We start from the raw sequence: 17,238 nt of genomic DNA, 5'->3' as shown, positions 1-17,238 counted from the left end.
TGAAACCTTGCTTAGATCCATCTCCCCTGTCACCTCTAATGTTAGGAAAGCTCTAAATGCCTGGGAAAGAGCTGAAAACATGGTATGCCCTAGGGAACTGGTGAAAACCTACTGTAGCTTACAGAAGGGAACAGTAAAAAAAAGCTCTTGACCACTGGTAGAGGGGCAGAAACACTGAGAAGTTGACACTCCAAAACCTAGGAACAAATACCTGTCTTAAACTAAGTCTTAATCAGATCCCCAACTTGCCCTCCACCACCAGACTAAAAAGCAGAGAGTAATAAGTAACAGTGATATACTGCTGTGAGAGAGAGGAGAGAGTGGAGGGAGAACCTCTCCAAGTCACAGGACAAAATGCAAGCCTGGAATTGAAGGTCAGACAGACACTGAGAAAAACCCTCTGGCAAACCAGTCCTTACCTGAAACATAAGGTAACACTAGAGAAATTTAAAGCCTATGGTATACTGAGAATAACCATAGCAACAACAGATCCTGAAAAGTTGTGAACTCCAGACTAGACTGACTGAAACTCCCACACTTAAAGGCCTATCAGGAGAAAGGTGTGCTCAATTCCAGGCATAAAATCTATTTACCTTAGTCTCTACTGGCCTACACAAGATGTCCAGCTTTTAACCAGAAAGAAGTTATTTGTGTTGCAAATAACAACACAATGTCTAGAGACAATGAAATCAGCAGAATCAGACTTGGATATGACATAGATGTGAGAATTATCAAATAGGAAATTTATAACTACATCTTACATGTAAATGACGTGGATGGAAAAGGTGAACAGGTAAGATAAGATGGACAATTTTAGCAGAGTATAAGAAAGAATCAAATAGAAATGCTAGAAAAAAAATTAAAACAGCTCATCAGTAGACTTGATACAGCCATGTACAAAATCAGTAAACATGAAAATAGGTTGATGGAGACAACACAAACTGAAAAAAAAAGTGGGGTTAAAACAGTGCAGAATTCAAGAACTCTGGGACCACAGCAAATAGTCTAATATACTGGACATGAGAAATATTTGAAGACAGGTAATGGCTAAAAATCTTCCAATTAATTAACAGCCAAGAATTCTCCAATTAATTAATTAATTAATCAATGACAGACAACAAGAAATTCACAGATCCAAGAAATTCAGGGAATACCAAGCAGGATAAATACCACACACTCAAAAAAGAAAAACAAAAACAAAATCCAAAGCATATCATGTGCAAACAATTGAAAACCAAAGATAAAGAGAAAAATTTGTAGACACCCAAAGAAAAATGACACAATACATACAGATGAAAAAAGACAAGAATTACAACAGATGTTTTGTCAGAAACCACGCAAGTCAAAAGATATTTTTAAAGTACGGAGAGAAAAAAAGTCAACTCAGAATTCTATACCCAGCAAAAATATATATTAAAATTGAAGGGTACATAAAGACATTCTCAGACCAAAAAACAAACAAACAAAAAAAGAAAACAAACAAAACAAAAAACAAAAAACAAAAAACAACAACAAAAAAAAAGTTTGTCACCAGACCTACACCCAAGAAATGTTAAAGGAAATCTTTCATACAGAAGGAGTGTGATACCAGAAAGAAACGTGGATATAAACAAAGATATTAAGAGCCTCAGAAATGGAAGAAGGAAGATAAAAATGGATTACATTTTTTCTTGTTTTTAATTTCTGTAAAAGATAACTGAATGTCTAAAGCAAAAAAAAAAAAAAAGCAACATATTATGTTTACAGTATATGTAAAAGGAAAACATGTGAAATAATAGCAAAAGAGGATAGGAAGAATTAGGAATGTACTATTGTAAGGCCTTAATACTATACACTTGCAGCAGTATAATAATACTTGAAGGTAGACACTGATGAATTAAAGGTGTATATTGTAAACCCCAGGGCAAGGATTAAAAAAAAAATTTCAAACAGTGTAAAAGTGGAGATAAAATGAAAACATAGAATATATCTAATCCCAAAGAAGGCAGAAAAAGAGGAAAAAAGAAATAATAACAAGAGGGAAGAAACAGAAAATACACAGGAAGACAGTAGATTCAAATCCAACCATAAAATAATTACATAAAATGGAAATGGTCTAAACATACCAATTAAAAGACAGAGACTGGCAGACTGAATGGAAAAGGAAAACCCAATTATATGCTGTCTACAGGAAACCCACTTTAAATATAGACACAAAAAGATTTTTTTTTAAAAAAAGGATGGCAAACATGCCATGGAAAACATGTCCAAAAGAAAGCTGGAATACCTATATTAATACCAGGCAAATCATACTTCAGAGCAAGGATTATTATCAGAGATAAAAAGAGACATTGTATTACAGTAAAAGGTTCAAGTTTCCAAGAAGCTAAAATTATAAATGAGTATTGGCTAACACCAGAGCTTCAAAATTCATGAAGAAAAAATGGCAGAATTGAGAGCAGCCAGTCAAGCAAGAGGCATCAAAAGATGCACTAGGGTGCTGTTCTCCCACAGAATCTTTGTACAACTAGCAAAAATTGGCAGAGTCATTTTCCTCCTAACTTTAGAAAAAAGTTAATGGGTCATGGTATCTGGGCAAGGGCTGGATCAAGAAAAAGCAGCTTTAAAAATGTTAGGGGAAGCGCATGGTGTATTTGCTTGCCCACCACTCCTCAGCATGATGTGGAGCCAACCTGTGCTCCCATTGTGGGTTCCTGTCCCTGTTCTGGAGGTCTCAGAGTAACCCCTGCATGCAAACTGGAGTGCCTATGTCAGTACCCACCTACTGGATGGCAACCTAAATACTGAACCAGGAAATCAGTCTGGCTCACCAACCCAGAACTTTGCCCTGAAGGTAGAAGAAGCTTGCAGATAGCTAAAGTATAAGTATAAGGAACAATTTAGTCAAAGTAGCCTGGGGAAAGGATTACTGGCTTTAGGACATAAAAATAGAGCTTGCGGGAGAAGGTGAAATTTATTTCCTATGGAATAGAGGAAACATTCAGGTTCTGGTTAATAGCGGAATGCCTAAGGCCATGAGCAAGCACAAAACCGGGACAAAATGGAGGCTCAGAAAAGGAGAAGACCCTGAACTTCACTTTCACCTTGGGTTGATCTTCTTGATTGAAGGACTAAACTCTGAAGGAGAGAAACAGCTAAAGCAGAGCTAATTTGCAAAGGCTGTAAGAATTGTTTTTTTTTCCATTGGTTTATTTGTTTGTGTTAGCTTCTGGCACTCAAAGAAATCTCTGTCACATCACTACCTGGATACAAACATAAGGAACAGAGAGCTCACGGACTAAATCCAGAAGCTAACACATTAAAATATTAAAATGTACAGTGTACAACAAAAGATTACAAGACAAAAACTGGAAATAAAGGTACATCCAAAGAAATGAGATAAAAATTCAGAAACCATCCATCAAAAAGATCATACTTTGAACATACTGGACAAAAACTTTAAAAAACTGATCTTCAATATGTTCAGGAGATAAAGGAAAACAAGGAGAAAGAATTAAAGGATATCAGAAAAAAACAATGCATGAACAATATGAGAATCTCAGTAATGAGACAGAAATTTTTAAAAGGAATCAAACAGGAATACTGAAGTTGGAGACCACAATGACTGAAAAATTCCCTAGAAGATTTCAACACCAGATTGAGCCGGCAGAAGGAACCATCAGTGAACTTGAAGACAAAACAATGAAATGATTAAGGCTGAGGAACGCAAAGGAAAAAGAATGTAAAAAAGTGGACAGGGCCTAAGATACATGTGGGACACCAGCAAGAATACCCATATACACATTATTGGAGTCTCAGAACGAAAATAAAGAAATAAAGGTGCAGAAAGAATATTCAAAGAAATAATGGTAGAAAATTACCCAAATTTAATGAAAGGCATAAATGTACACATTTAAGAATCCCACAGAACCTCAAACAGGATAAACTTGAAGAAAACCATGCCCTGGACACATAGTCGTCGAAGTGTTGAATGCCAAGGACAAGGAGAGATCTGAAAGCTGCAATAGAAAAGCAATGTGTTCTATACAAGGGAGCCCCAATAAGACAGTGCCTATTTCTCATCAGAAACCATGGAGGCAAGATGGCAGTAGGACAAAGTACTTAAAGTGTTGAAAGAAAATGACTGCCAACCAAGAATTTCACATCTATGAACACTGCCTTTCAAAATGATGGAGAGATTAAGGTATCCCTAAATAAACAAGAGCTGAGGGAATTCACCACTACTAGACCTGCCCTGTAAGGAGTGCTAAAGGGAGTTCTTCAGACAGAAGGGAAAGGACAATGGACAGTAGATCAGAGCAGCATAAAGAAATAAAGACCTTTGGTAAGGTAATTATAAATGGGTACTCTTGTATTATATATATTTTTTGGTAAGTAAATCCATTTTTTTTTTAATTTCTTAAAACGGTTATAAAACACAAGTGCATAAAGAGTTATGATCAATCTATGGTTTTGGACACACAAGGTATAAAAATACAATTTATAAACAACAAATAGGTGGAAGGATAAAAGGGTACAAGAATCAATAAAACTTTATGTAGTCTGACCAAGTAACATGAGAGAAAATACAAATAACTAAAATCAGAAATGAAAGGGAGGATAGTACTACCCAAAACAGAAAAATACTGAAAAATCCACAGCAGGGCTACTGGAGCTAATAAATGAATTCAGCAAAGTGGCAGAATACAAGATCAACACTCAAAAATTTGGTACTGTTTACACATACTAGTAATGAACAATCTGAAGATGAAATCAAGAAGGAAATTTCATTTACAAGAACAATGAAAAGAATCAATTATCTAGGAAAAATTTAAACAAGGATGTTGTACCAGTTTGAATGTATTATGTGACTTTTCAGCTCCGCCCGTCAAGAAATGGAGTTGATTTGCCTACCCCTTGAATCTGGGCTGGTCTTGGAACTTAACTTTGGCAACAGTATGAGGTGGAAATGATGATGTGCCACAGCAGGTTCTGCTTATTTCCACACTGCCCCTTGGAACCCTGCTGCTGCTGCCTCGTGAACCACCTTGGACTGGTCTGATGGATAATGAGCCAACTATGGCCCAATCCCCACCGTCATGTGGACGACAGCAGTCAGGCATGTAAATTAGGCCATCCTAGAGCAGCCGGCCCCCAACTGACCACCTGCTGACTTCGGACATTTTAGCCCACCCAGCCAAGATCAGCCAAGCCTGCCCAGATCAGCAGAATCACCCAGCTTACCCACAGACTCATGAACAAGAATAAATGCTTACTGTTTGAAGCTACCAGTTTTAGGGTGATTTCTTACTCACTGACAGATAACTGATACACCACAGTTCTGATATCCCTCACTTTGAGAAATACTATTTTATTCTTTCCACCTCTCCTGCTATCCTCATAATTTAGGTCTGCATTATTTCCTACTCAGACTATTACAACAGTCTTCAACACCTCTCCCCCTCGTCCTGTCATATTCCACTTCCATTCCACTGCTGTTGATAAGCCTGTATTCTTGAAAGTCAGAAACCATGTCGTCATGATCATTTATGTATTCTCACTGTCTAGTGTAATTCTTGGTACCCAAAAGTGCTCAGTCCTTGTCTGCAGATTGACTGCCACCAGATTCATAAAACACAGCTCTGATCACATCTCGGTCTCATGCAGAAACCTCTACTGGCATTTACACCATGGACTAAATCCATCTTCCACTTGGACTATTTTATTCCAGGACCTCTGTGATCAGGCCCCAGCCTAGCTTCCCAGTCTTCTTCCCCTTCTTCAATTCTCCATTTAAAGGGAAGGCTGGCTGGACCTCCCCTCCCGCCCCCACGTCTGGTGTCTGCGCTGCTACTCGGACTTCTGCCTAGAACCACCTGTCACACCTCCGCAGATGCTACTCACTCTTCAAGGTCCAACTCAAATGCCACCTTCTCTGTGATGCACTCTCTTGACAGATTTAGGTAAGAAAAAACCCACCACCTCTCACTGCCTCCAGCGCTTATCCTGTGCCTCTCTCAGTGATTGATATTATGGTTATTTTATTTTGTATTATCTCTGCTTTCCAAGAGACTGAACTTTCTGAGGACAGTCTGTCTTTTACCATTCTGTATTCCTCAGTGTACCTGACACTGTACATGAACATAATGAGACCTTAATAAATGCTGGCTGAATTATAGACAGTTTTTAGTCACTATTAAAACAAAAATAAAAACAGTAATCATCAAACTCATAATCCAAACCCAGAAGAAAAATGGCAGAATACAGCGGTTCAAACTGATATAGATCAGTTTGTATTAGAATCTTCTGGAAAGCCTGCTAAAAATACAAATCCCTATGTTCTGCTCCCAGAGAGACTGGTTCAGGAGGTATGGGGTAGAACTCTGAATTTGAATTCTTCTCATGCATCCATGTGACTAGGAGGGAGGTGGTTTGTGGGCAGCACTTTGATATACAGTGATATACAATCTTTTGTACAGATATGAATGTACACCCCCCTTCTTTTCCATGTACCTAAGAATTGTTTGCTTGTCTTTTTTAGTTTCACAACTTTAATGCAAAAGCACTGAATGCAGCAGGCCTATAAAAAGAACCACTTTAACAATACATACCCGGTCTGGCACCTTACTAGCTTAGGTTGCTGGGAATACGGCATCACACCCCATTCTTTGTAATTACAATCCACACACATTTTTCATCTACATATCCTTTTTATAAACTATTTAAAGTTTGATTTGCTACAAATAGTCCTTTTTCAGACCACCTCACCATGTGAAGCTTTAAAATAACTGAAGGGCGCAAGACTCCTACCTCTGTCCTGGAGGCTGGCTCTTAATGCTCTCTCCAGCTGCTCCTCCTCGCTCAGCCCTGCTGTGTAAGCATCATAGCTCCTTGGTGCTCCTTCAGAGTAATGTGTCCAGCCATACGGATAATGGCCCTCATACCCAGAGTAGCCTACGGGCACAATGAAATGGTGTTAGAACACTGCCATGGACTGTTTTTTATTTCATACTTCCTATTTTGTGTAAGCAAAGACAAGAAAGTAACCCATACTTTGAGTATAGTGATAATCCTCTCAATGAGAAAACATGATAAGTGGAAAGTGACTCCAGGAGGACAGGAAATGAACATCGTGTCACCGCTGTATCCCCGCCGTGCCCAACATGGGGCCGGCAATGAACGACTCCTTACATGCTCCAGAGGAAAGAAGTCATTAATTTAGGTAGCTGTAAGAGGTACTGGAGAGGGACTAGAATGGGCTATTGACATATGGAGTGGATTCTTTCAGCTTAGAGCTATGTAACCGTTGGGAATATTTTCAGTGACGTTTTGACTAGAGTCAAGAGAATGGATGCAACAACAGCTGATAACGTCCTACTGTCCTGCGGCTCCATAAATGAGTGGCAGACTAATGTTTACTGCCTAGACTATGGGATTTCTGTGGTGGGGTTGATACTGTGGATGGCTGTAACATGAGCCAATTTCTCTGCAATTATAATTCAAAGGCAGAGATTGTAGTTTCCTTTCACAGTAATTTCACAAAATTGGTAGCCAGATAAAACAAGGGAGAAGAAACAACCTGATCATTAAACAATGCTTTTAATATCAACCTCAGATATTGCATTAATAAAGGTCAATCGCAGAGCAAAGTTCACTTTTGCAAAGTATTTTTCTATCAATCTGTTCTGTCAGCTTGAGTTATCTCCTAATGTTTTCTTTAATCATCAGCTATTATGGAATTAGTTTGGAAGGGGTCCCTACCCCCACTCACCCTTAGATTACTAATCTGATTCTGGTGTGAGTAGATAACTATCGGTCAAATTTTTGTTCCCTCTTACTTGCCATTATTATATCCTTTAAAGATGGCTTTCAAATGTTTAATTAATGTGCTTTTTGTTGTTGATGATAATTCCTAACCTTTATTATGAGCCGTATGTCTCCATATGACCCAGTGTAGTACATGCCTGAGTTGAAGTTCTGTTGCTTTAATAAGTCTACAGAAAAAAAATACAATAAAGCCAAAATATAGTTTAATAAGTCTATTTAAAAAAAACAAAAAGAGGGCAAAACCTAGTTAACTGAGATTTCATATTCAGAATTTTTGATAATTCGGCTTGAGGCAATTTTTAAACTTACTTTTGTATTGGTTATGAATAAAACACTTTCCTAAATATAAGAGTAAAAGGGGAATTTTTAAACTATTTCCCATAAAATATTTTCAGGCATTCTAAAAGGCTTCATTTCCACATAAAAATGTAATGATAAAACATGAATCCAGTTTCAGCTGATAATCTAATGTAATTATATGTATTTCTATAAATATTTGTCATGCAAATTATTTGTGCCTATTAAGTTTTTATAACAGCTTCATTGAAATGTAACTCACATACCAAACCACTCATTGTATAGGTCAATGGTTTCCAGCATATTCATGGAGCTATGCAACCATCACCATGATCAATTTTAGAATATGTCCTCATCCCCAGAAGAAACCCCAAACCCCTATCCTCCCTTCTTCCCTACCCCTATGCAACCACTAATCTATTTTCTAACTCTGTAGATTCGCCTATTTTAAACATCAGATATAAAGGGAATCATATAATATGTGATCTTTTGTGACTGGTTTCTTTGACTTTTCATAATGTTTTCAAGGTTCATGCATGTTGTAGGATGATTTAGTACTAAATTCTTTTTAAGGTCAAATAATATTCCATTTTATGGATATATCACATTGTGTTTATCCATTTATCAGGTGATGTACATTTGGGTTGTTTTCATCTTTTGGCTATTATAAATAATGCTGCTATAAACATTTGTGTACAAGGTTTTATGGGACATATGTTTTCAGTTCTCTTGGGTATTTACCTAGGAGTTGCTGGGTCATAGGGTAACTTTATGTTTAATCATTTGTGGAATTGCCAGACTGTTTTCTACAGTGGCTGCACCATTTTACATTCCCACCCAAAATTTATGAGGGTTCCAACTTCTCCACATCCTCCCCAATACTTGTTAATAATTTCTTTCAAATTATAGCTATTCTAGTGGCCTTGAAGTGGAATCTCATTTGTGGTTCTGATTTGCATTACCTTAGTGGTTAATGATGTTGAGCATCTTTTCATGTGCTTAGGCCATTTGTACATCTTTGGAGAACTGCCTATTCAGATCTTTTGCTCTTTCTTATTGATTATTATAATACTCTTCTAGCTTTGCTATATTTTACTGAATGTCCTTGAAAATAACAAAAATGAATGATTTAAATAAAATCAGGATTTTGTGGGCTAATTCTGCAAAGTTTTCCTCCTAATGTAGTAAAAAAGTAGAGATTTCCTAAATGCCTTTAATAAATAACCCAACTTCTGTATTCTATTATATGTTTGCCATGTCAGAATATTAATGTTATTCATATTTAATACAAGAGAAGGAGCTAAGTAAATTTCCCCAAATCCTCAAAATGGTTTAGGGGAGAACTAGGATGTGGATATAATTTTAAATATGTACACTCTTCCTAAGTTAGTCTCTACCCAACAGAACCATCAGAGAAACTGAGTTCCTGCTGCTTTGTTGAAGAACACCAATCAGCAAGTTTCTTATCGTAAGGGTAAAAGAGACTCTGGCAATGTTACAAATCTTCTTTTCATACTTCTTACACACGTATGCTAAAAGACCTTTCATGTAAGGGTAAAAATGATCAAAACACCATTAATATATCTAATTCAAAAAGAATAAAAGAAAGGGTCAAATTACATATTTGAATATGGTTAAAAGGGAAAATTTTAAATTGTATGTATGTTACTAGAAAAACATTTCCATGGAAGTGTTCAACACAAACAGTGAACCCTAAGTTAAACCATGGGCCACAGTTAATAGTACACTTATTAAAATATATTTTTAACAATTGTAACAAATGTACCACACTAATGCAAAGTGTTAATAATAAGGTGGTACATGGTAACCCTGCATTTTATGCATATTTTACTATAGACTCACAACTCTTCTAATAAAATCAAAGAGTCAACCATTCCAAAACACTAACAGAATATTTATAGATAAGTCACCAATTGCCAAGGGATGCTTGAGTAGTCTCTGAATAGAGAGGCCACCCAATTCCCTAACAATGCCAATCATTTTATTGCAATACAAAAAGCTTACTGGGCAGTTTCCCACATAGTTCGTTACCACTTTCAAAACTCTGTGGAAAGTTGTTCTGTTATGGAAGGTCTAAGCAGGATTTCTACCTATCCATCCCCAAAAATGTTCAGCTAATTCAAAATCCAAAATAACCCAAAGTCTCTGAACACTCACCTATATAGTACTACAGAATATCTGTATGGAAATACAGATATTACATACATCTATATGGTTTTAACTGCCAAATAGATTACGGTGATTTGAGGCAACATTTTCTTAATATAAAAGAACATTTTTCTTCATGTTCTTTCTTATTTAAAAGCAATCAAGCAGTGCCTTAATGAAATAAAATCTACAACTCTAAACATCTGAACATTATAAAACCTAATTTGGTACTTGTCGGACAAAAAGTGGAGAAAGAGAAAAGGAAAGTTTTGGTGCCTTAAGTCAAAACGACTAGTGTGGTTAAAGATTCTATTTCATCAACCATAAATCATCAACAAGCCCAAAAATCCCATCAATATCTATTATAATGAACACAGGTCTCCTAGGATGGAAAATTTTCTACAGCTGTTCTGTTGGCCCAATCAGATTTTTAAATCTTCATAATAAACATTTCTGGAGAAACCTAACAATCAAACACTTAAGATAAATAAGTTTAAATTATATCCTAAAATGAACACTAATTTAATATTCTTTTGTCGCTATATACTTTGGCTGTGTAGTAAAAGAAATTCTGGTTATCATTATTCTATTAACTACTCCATCTGTTCCCTACACACATACCAAGATTTCATGGCAAAGGAAATCAAGAAACACTACCAAGATTAGAAAAATTGGTAACAGCTTTTTAAACATTCATGAGAGTCTTTGACTTATAAAGACTTTCCCAGCTAAGGACAGTCATATTAAGAATAAATCATTTCTTGTAAGAGATACATATGTTCTCATAAAAGTTCCCTGGATGACCATTAGCATGGCCACCTGGCCATATGCAGCGCTGCCTTTGAAGAAATCCAATCGCTTCCGAGGAAGGAATATAAATATGGTAATCTTACTGGGGATAAGAAAGGAAAAAGGGTCTTTTATTTCTGCCTTGAATTTCTCTGGTCTGTGTGCCTGCTGTGTCTATGCCTCTTCCATATGAAGGAGGAAAGGAGCAACTTTCCCCCTCCTCTCTCTCTTTTAAATAAATGGAGTGCCAAAATTAAAAAAAAAAAAAAGACAGTAAGTGGAACTGCACTAGTTTCAAGGTGAAATCAGCAGAGTGCCCACATCTGAGAGCCTGTACAGTACACTGGGGAGGGGCTAGGAGTCAGTGACTTGCATTTTCAGTCACAGCTCTATCACTAACTACCTGTGTGACTTTAGTCAAATCACTTAACCTTTCTAACCTCAATTTCCCTACTGTAACATGAGCTCTTAAAACCAGGTAATCTACAATAGTTTAAGCCATGTCTGTACACAAGTATGTCCTCATTGTTCTCTTTGTCCAGAAGAACATTCCTGTTTCTTTGGGGGATTTTAGCAAGGGAACCAGGAGAAAAGCCCTTTGTCTCCTGCCTTGTAGAGAGAATAAAGTCAACAGGAAGAGAGAAATCATGATGGGAGACAGAATCACAATGGTCTTCCTGTCCACCCCAGCCCTTCCTAGTCACATAAGCTTTATTAAGCTCCTTTTCTATTTAAGTTACTATGAACAGCCAGTTCCATAGCTAGAACCCAATGCTCTTCCAAATGACTGGATTTATCACCACTTTCTCTGACTGGATTTATCACCACTTTCTCTCTTCAGGTGAGCTCATGGACACAAGCAAGTGAGCTGGCATTGTCCAGCCCAATTTCCTCTACCACTCCAAGATCACATCTTTAGGATTCTAAGCATTCAAATCAGCAGAGATGAATGCCTCAGAAATGAAAGCTCTTTTTAGGGCCATGGTCCCCAAGCCTAGGAAACCCCAAACATCTAAGCCTATGGTTTTTGTTCCTCATTCCATTAGAATCACCTGGGAAACTTTCAAATAAAACAAAACAAAACAATGCCCAAGTTCCTGCCTCTACCTCCATTCTGATTTAATTAGGGGCAAATCCAAGACATGGAGAGGTTGTAAAAGCCCCAGGTGATTCAAATATACAGTCACAGCTGAGAATCACAACCCAAGCCTTTAGAACTATAGCCAAATCATAGCTGTAGTCTCTCAACTGATAGTGTCACTCTACTCATTAAATCTTTGGTGGCTGTCCAGCACATCCTGGATAATCCCAAACTGACCTTTTCAAATACAGTTTCCTCTGCTTGAAAAGCCCTTTCCTCCCACTGCTTTCCTTAACTTCTATTCATTCATCAAGACCCAGCACACCACCTCCTCCATATAGTCTCCTGTGATTGTTCCCCCACTGATCCCTCCCTGGCCAAGGTAACACTTAATGCCTTGCATTACAGTTGGTGGAACGGACCTCTACTTCTTCCATGAAGGAATACCTGGGACTGGCCTGGCCTCCCTGCTCCCCTTGCCATAATCAATTAGGAGACTGGAGAAAATACATGAAACAACTATTTTCAGAAGTTGCATAATAGATAGTACAGGACTTTGAACCCTGAGAAAAGGGAAATAAAGGAAATGAGCTTGGAGGCATTTTCCAGACTCTAGTGCTGGGAGGGGCAAGCCAGGCAGAGCACAGAAGACTCACTGAGTTGAGATGTCAGAGAATAGAGGAAGGGGAAGTGAACAAAACTGCAACTGCAGGACAGAATACAGCAGAGGAGAAGGCTATGTACATAAAAACTTCCAGAAATCTCCATGGGGATGCGCTGGAGTTTTTTTTTTTTTTTTTTTTTACTGAATATTCAGTGTGAAATTGCATGAAACCTTGCAAAGAATGATCGAGAAGCTATAAGTTAAACAATATCCAGAGTTTACACAGGGCTAGGAGGCCTTTATATTCCAGACAGATAAGAGTACCTGCTGAATACAAGGCATTCAGGAGAGAATGGAAAAAGTTATACCTCAGTGGTAGGACAGACTTAGTCTTAGAGTAAAGGTTCCTTTAGATCCAGCCTAACAGAAATTAAAAACAAGCTCTAGAAGGGGCACCCTAATCCTCAAGAGACTTAACACAGTCCAATTTTCTTTAAAGGAAGATAATAAAATCCAGCATTCAATAATGTAAAAGTCTTAATGCTTTCCATCCTAGTTTGCCAGGGCTGCTCTGACAAATACCACTTTCTGGTGGGCTTAAACAACAAGAATTGATTGTCTTATAGTTTTGGAGGCTAGAAGTCCAAAATCAAGGTATCAGTAAGCCATGTTTTCTCCTGGAGTCTGCAGCATTCTGATGCTGGCTTGCTACAATCCTTGGAGTTTCTTAGCTTGTTGATTAATCTCAGCCTCCATCACAGGCAATCTCTGCCTTCTACTTCTGCCTTCTACTGACATATCCAATTTTCCTCTACTTATAAGGACTTCTGCCATATTGGATTAAGACCCAGCCTTTCTCAGTTTGGCTTCACCTTAATTAATAACATATTCAAAGACACTATTTACAAATGAGTCCATACCCATTTGCCTGGGGATTGGGACGTGAACACGTCTTTTGTGGGGAATATGATTCAATCCCCCACACCTACCATCCATTCAAAAATTACTAGATGAGCAAAAAAGTGTTATCCACAACCAAAAGAAAAATCAGTCAAATGAAATGCAAAAAAAAAAAAAGAGAAGACAGAATTAGTAGTCAAGAACTTTAAAACACCTATTATAACTATTCTCAGGATTTAAAGAAAAAGTAAATATAATGAGGAGAGAAATGAAAGGCATAAAAAAGAACTAAATGAAACTTCAAGAGCTAGAAAGTGCATTATCTAATAGAAAAAATTCACTAGGTGGGATTAACCGCAGATTAGACATGGCACAGCAATGGGAACTAAACAAACTGAAACCCGCACACAAACATACACACACACAACAAAACAGATCATCAGTGACTTGTGGGAAAGTATGAAGCAAGCTAACAGAGGTATAACTGGAGTCTCAGAAAGTGGGGGGTTTGGGTGGAAGGGGACAAAAATTTTTTTTTTACTTCCTTGGTAACACTAAAGCTGAAAGAATTGATAACCAAGATACATGTACTAGAGAAAATATTTAAGAAAGTTCTTGAGACAGAAGGAAAACAATAGACAGAAACTTGAATCCACACAAAGGGAATGATGAATGCTGAAAATGATAAATATGTAAGTAGACAATTAAAAAGTAATTCTAAAAAATATTTAATCAATCCAAAATAAGGCAGAGGAGAAACAGAAGACTAAAAACAGAGGGGAGAAATAGAAAACAAAGAATAAAATGACAAACACAAATCCAATCATATCAATGACTATATTAATATTAACTTGTAGAGCTCCACAAAAAAACAGGATCCAAATACATGCTGCCCACAAGAAACACACTTTAAATATAAATACATAGATAGAATGAAAATAAGTAGATGGAAAAGATATACTATGCAAACTCTGGGCATAAGAAAGCTGCAGAGACTATACAAATATCAAATAGAGTAGAGATTAAGATAAAAAGCATTACCAGAGATAGAGGACAGCTCATAAGAAAAAAAGGTTCAATACATTAGAAGGATATAACAATCATAAATGTGCATGTGCCTAATGACAGAGCTTCAAATACATGAAGTGGCAATTTCCAGGGCTGGACAAAATGGAATAAGCTCACTAAAGCCTCTCTGCCTCCCACTGATTCCTATTAAATAGGAAACTATGAACTCTGGATAGAATACAAAAAGTAGCTACCTGAGAATTCTGAGAAGTAAACAGGAACAGGCAGATGGGAGAGGGAAGTCAAAACCCAAAGGATGACTAGAATAGTAGTGAGTTTTCTATTTGTTTTTTTTAACTCCTTTATCTCCTGGCTTTGACCCAAAGATAGCCCAAGTCATGGAAATGTATAGCAGGCACAGGCAAAAGTTTTGAGAGAAATCCCCACTTTCTGGCCAAGGACTGAGAAAAGGGGCCACTGTGAGGCGGGGAATGAAAGAGGAACCTCTATTTTTTCTATTTTTCCCTCTCCTGGTCCTGCCCAAAAGTCAGCCTCAGGTCAAGATCAGGACTGCCACATAGACAGTGGCACAGGCATCTAAAACCCAAGGGAAAATACGTCTCTCTCGTCACAGGGAAAGGAGCCTCTGTTTTTCAGAGAATGTGGGGGAAGCTCCATCACTTTTCTTTATTTTTTCTCTCACTGTTACCCTCTGAGGGCAGCCCCAGTTCAGTGCAACTTCATGACAGCATTGAGGACTGAATCTCTGAAAGAAACCTGCCTTTCTGGCCATAGGAAGCAAGAAAAGGGGTCCCTGGAAACTGAGGAGTGTGGAGTAAATCCCAGAGAAGAGAGGTGGAGAAAGGGATCCCCTAATTCTGTTTATTGACTGACACAAATCCTCACCCCTAAGATTTGCATGCCAAGGACACACCCAAGAAACATAGCAAAGGCTTTGAAAACTGAACTACAATATAACCCACTGCCCACATATCAGACTAAACCAGGAATGGTGCTTACACAGGGCAGACCCAAACAGTACACAGCAAAGGCCCTGAAAATGGAACTAATATTGGAACTTCAACACAAGGTGAAACAGAGTTTGTGGTTTGAACCTGACTAGGATGACTGAAAAGAATCAATATTCTGCTGAGAATTTTAACAGGATCTAGAATCTCACAATGTTCAAAGAAGAATGAAACCAATTCTTAAGGTAGAAAGATAATCAACAGATGCCAACCACAAGATGGCTCAGATGTTGGAATTACAGACAGACTTTAAAGAAGATATTATAATCATGTCCATGAGGTAAAGACAAGTCCTCTTGAAGTGAATGGGCAGACGTAAGTTCTCAATGACAACAAAGAAAATATAAAAACAGAACCAAATGAGAATTGTAGAACTGAAAAATAAAATATCTTAAAAACATCACTGGATAGATTCAATAGCAGAAGATAACAGAGGATGAGAGGAAAGAGTCCATGAATTTGAAGATAAAAAGAAATTGTCCAATCTGAAGAACAGAGAGGGAAAAAAGATGGACAAAAACGAACAGAACTTCAGGGACCTGAGTGACCCTATCAAAATGTCTAAAATTCATGTCACTGAACTCAACAAAAGAAGAGAAAGCTGAAAGAAATAACAGCTGAAACCTTCCCAAATATGGTGAAAGACAAAATACATGAACAAAAATGGACAGAATTAAAGGGAGAAAATTACACTTGGAGATTTTTACACTCCTCCCTTAGCAATTTATAAAATAGACAAAAAATCAGTAAAGACACAGGAGATATGATGAAGCCTATAATCCACCTTGACTTAATTGATATTTATAGAAGAACACTGCACTCAACAAAGGCAGAATATACATTCTTTTCAAATGAACATAGTAAATTCACCACAGACCATACCCTAGGCCAAAAGAAAGTCTCATTAAATAAAAGGATTGAAACTATACAGGGTGTGTTCCCTGATAAGAGAATTAAATTAGAAATCATTTAAAAAAAAGATATCTAGAAAATCTCCAAATATATGGAAAATACATAATACACTTCTTTTAAATAAACTATGAGTAAAAGCAGAAATCACAGGGGAAATTAGAAAATAGTTTTAACTAAATGAAAATGAAGCAGCTAAAGAAATGCTTAGAGGAAAATATACACACGTGCACACACACATGCACATAATCTAAAATCAATTATCTAAACTTTCACTTTAATAAACTAGTAAAAAATTGGCAAATTGGATCCAAAGTAAGTAGAAGTAATATAATAAAGATCAGAGCAGAAATTAATGAAAGATAAAACAGAAAAAAATAGAGCAAATCAAAGAAACCAAAATTTGTTTGTTTGAAAAGTCAAGAAAACTGATAAAGCTCTAGCTAAACTGATCCAGGAAAAAAAAAGTAGACACAAATAATAAATATTAAGAATAAAATCGGAAAATTATTAGAAATCCTACAAACACGGACATTACTAAAACTGACATAACAAGAAACAGAAAATTTGAATAATCCTTTATCTATTAAAAAGACTCAACTTCTAAATAAAGGCCTTCTCACAAAGAAAACTCCAGGTCCAGATGG

At 37.0% G+C, this 17,238-nt stretch overlaps 1 protein-coding gene across 4 annotated transcripts in view; it reads right to left on the bottom strand.

Annotated features, from left to right (window-relative positions):
* RHBDD1 (rhomboid domain containing 1) overlaps window positions 1–17,238 on the bottom strand; it is a 145,341-nt gene that overhangs the window by 55,636 nt on the left and 72,467 nt on the right. For 3 of the 4 annotated variants that reach the window (XM_037848466.1, XM_037848468.1, XM_037848467.1), the window contains exon 6: window positions 6,790–6,933. The exons of the other annotated variant lie outside the window; for it this stretch is intronic. In XM_037848466.1, coding sequence (XP_037704394.1) covers window positions 6,790–6,933 — 144 coding nt within the window. The remainder of the gene's footprint in view (window positions 1–6,789; window positions 6,934–17,238) is intronic. 4 annotated transcript variants of the gene reach the window in all.

Source organism: Choloepus didactylus, chromosome 9 (assembly GCF_015220235.1).
Source record: "Choloepus didactylus isolate mChoDid1 chromosome 9, mChoDid1.pri, whole genome shotgun sequence".
NCBI lineage: Eukaryota > Metazoa > Chordata > Mammalia > Pilosa > Megalonychidae > Choloepus > Choloepus didactylus.
Note: the sequence above shows the minus strand (reverse complement) of the source record. Positions and strands in the feature narration are given on the sequence as shown.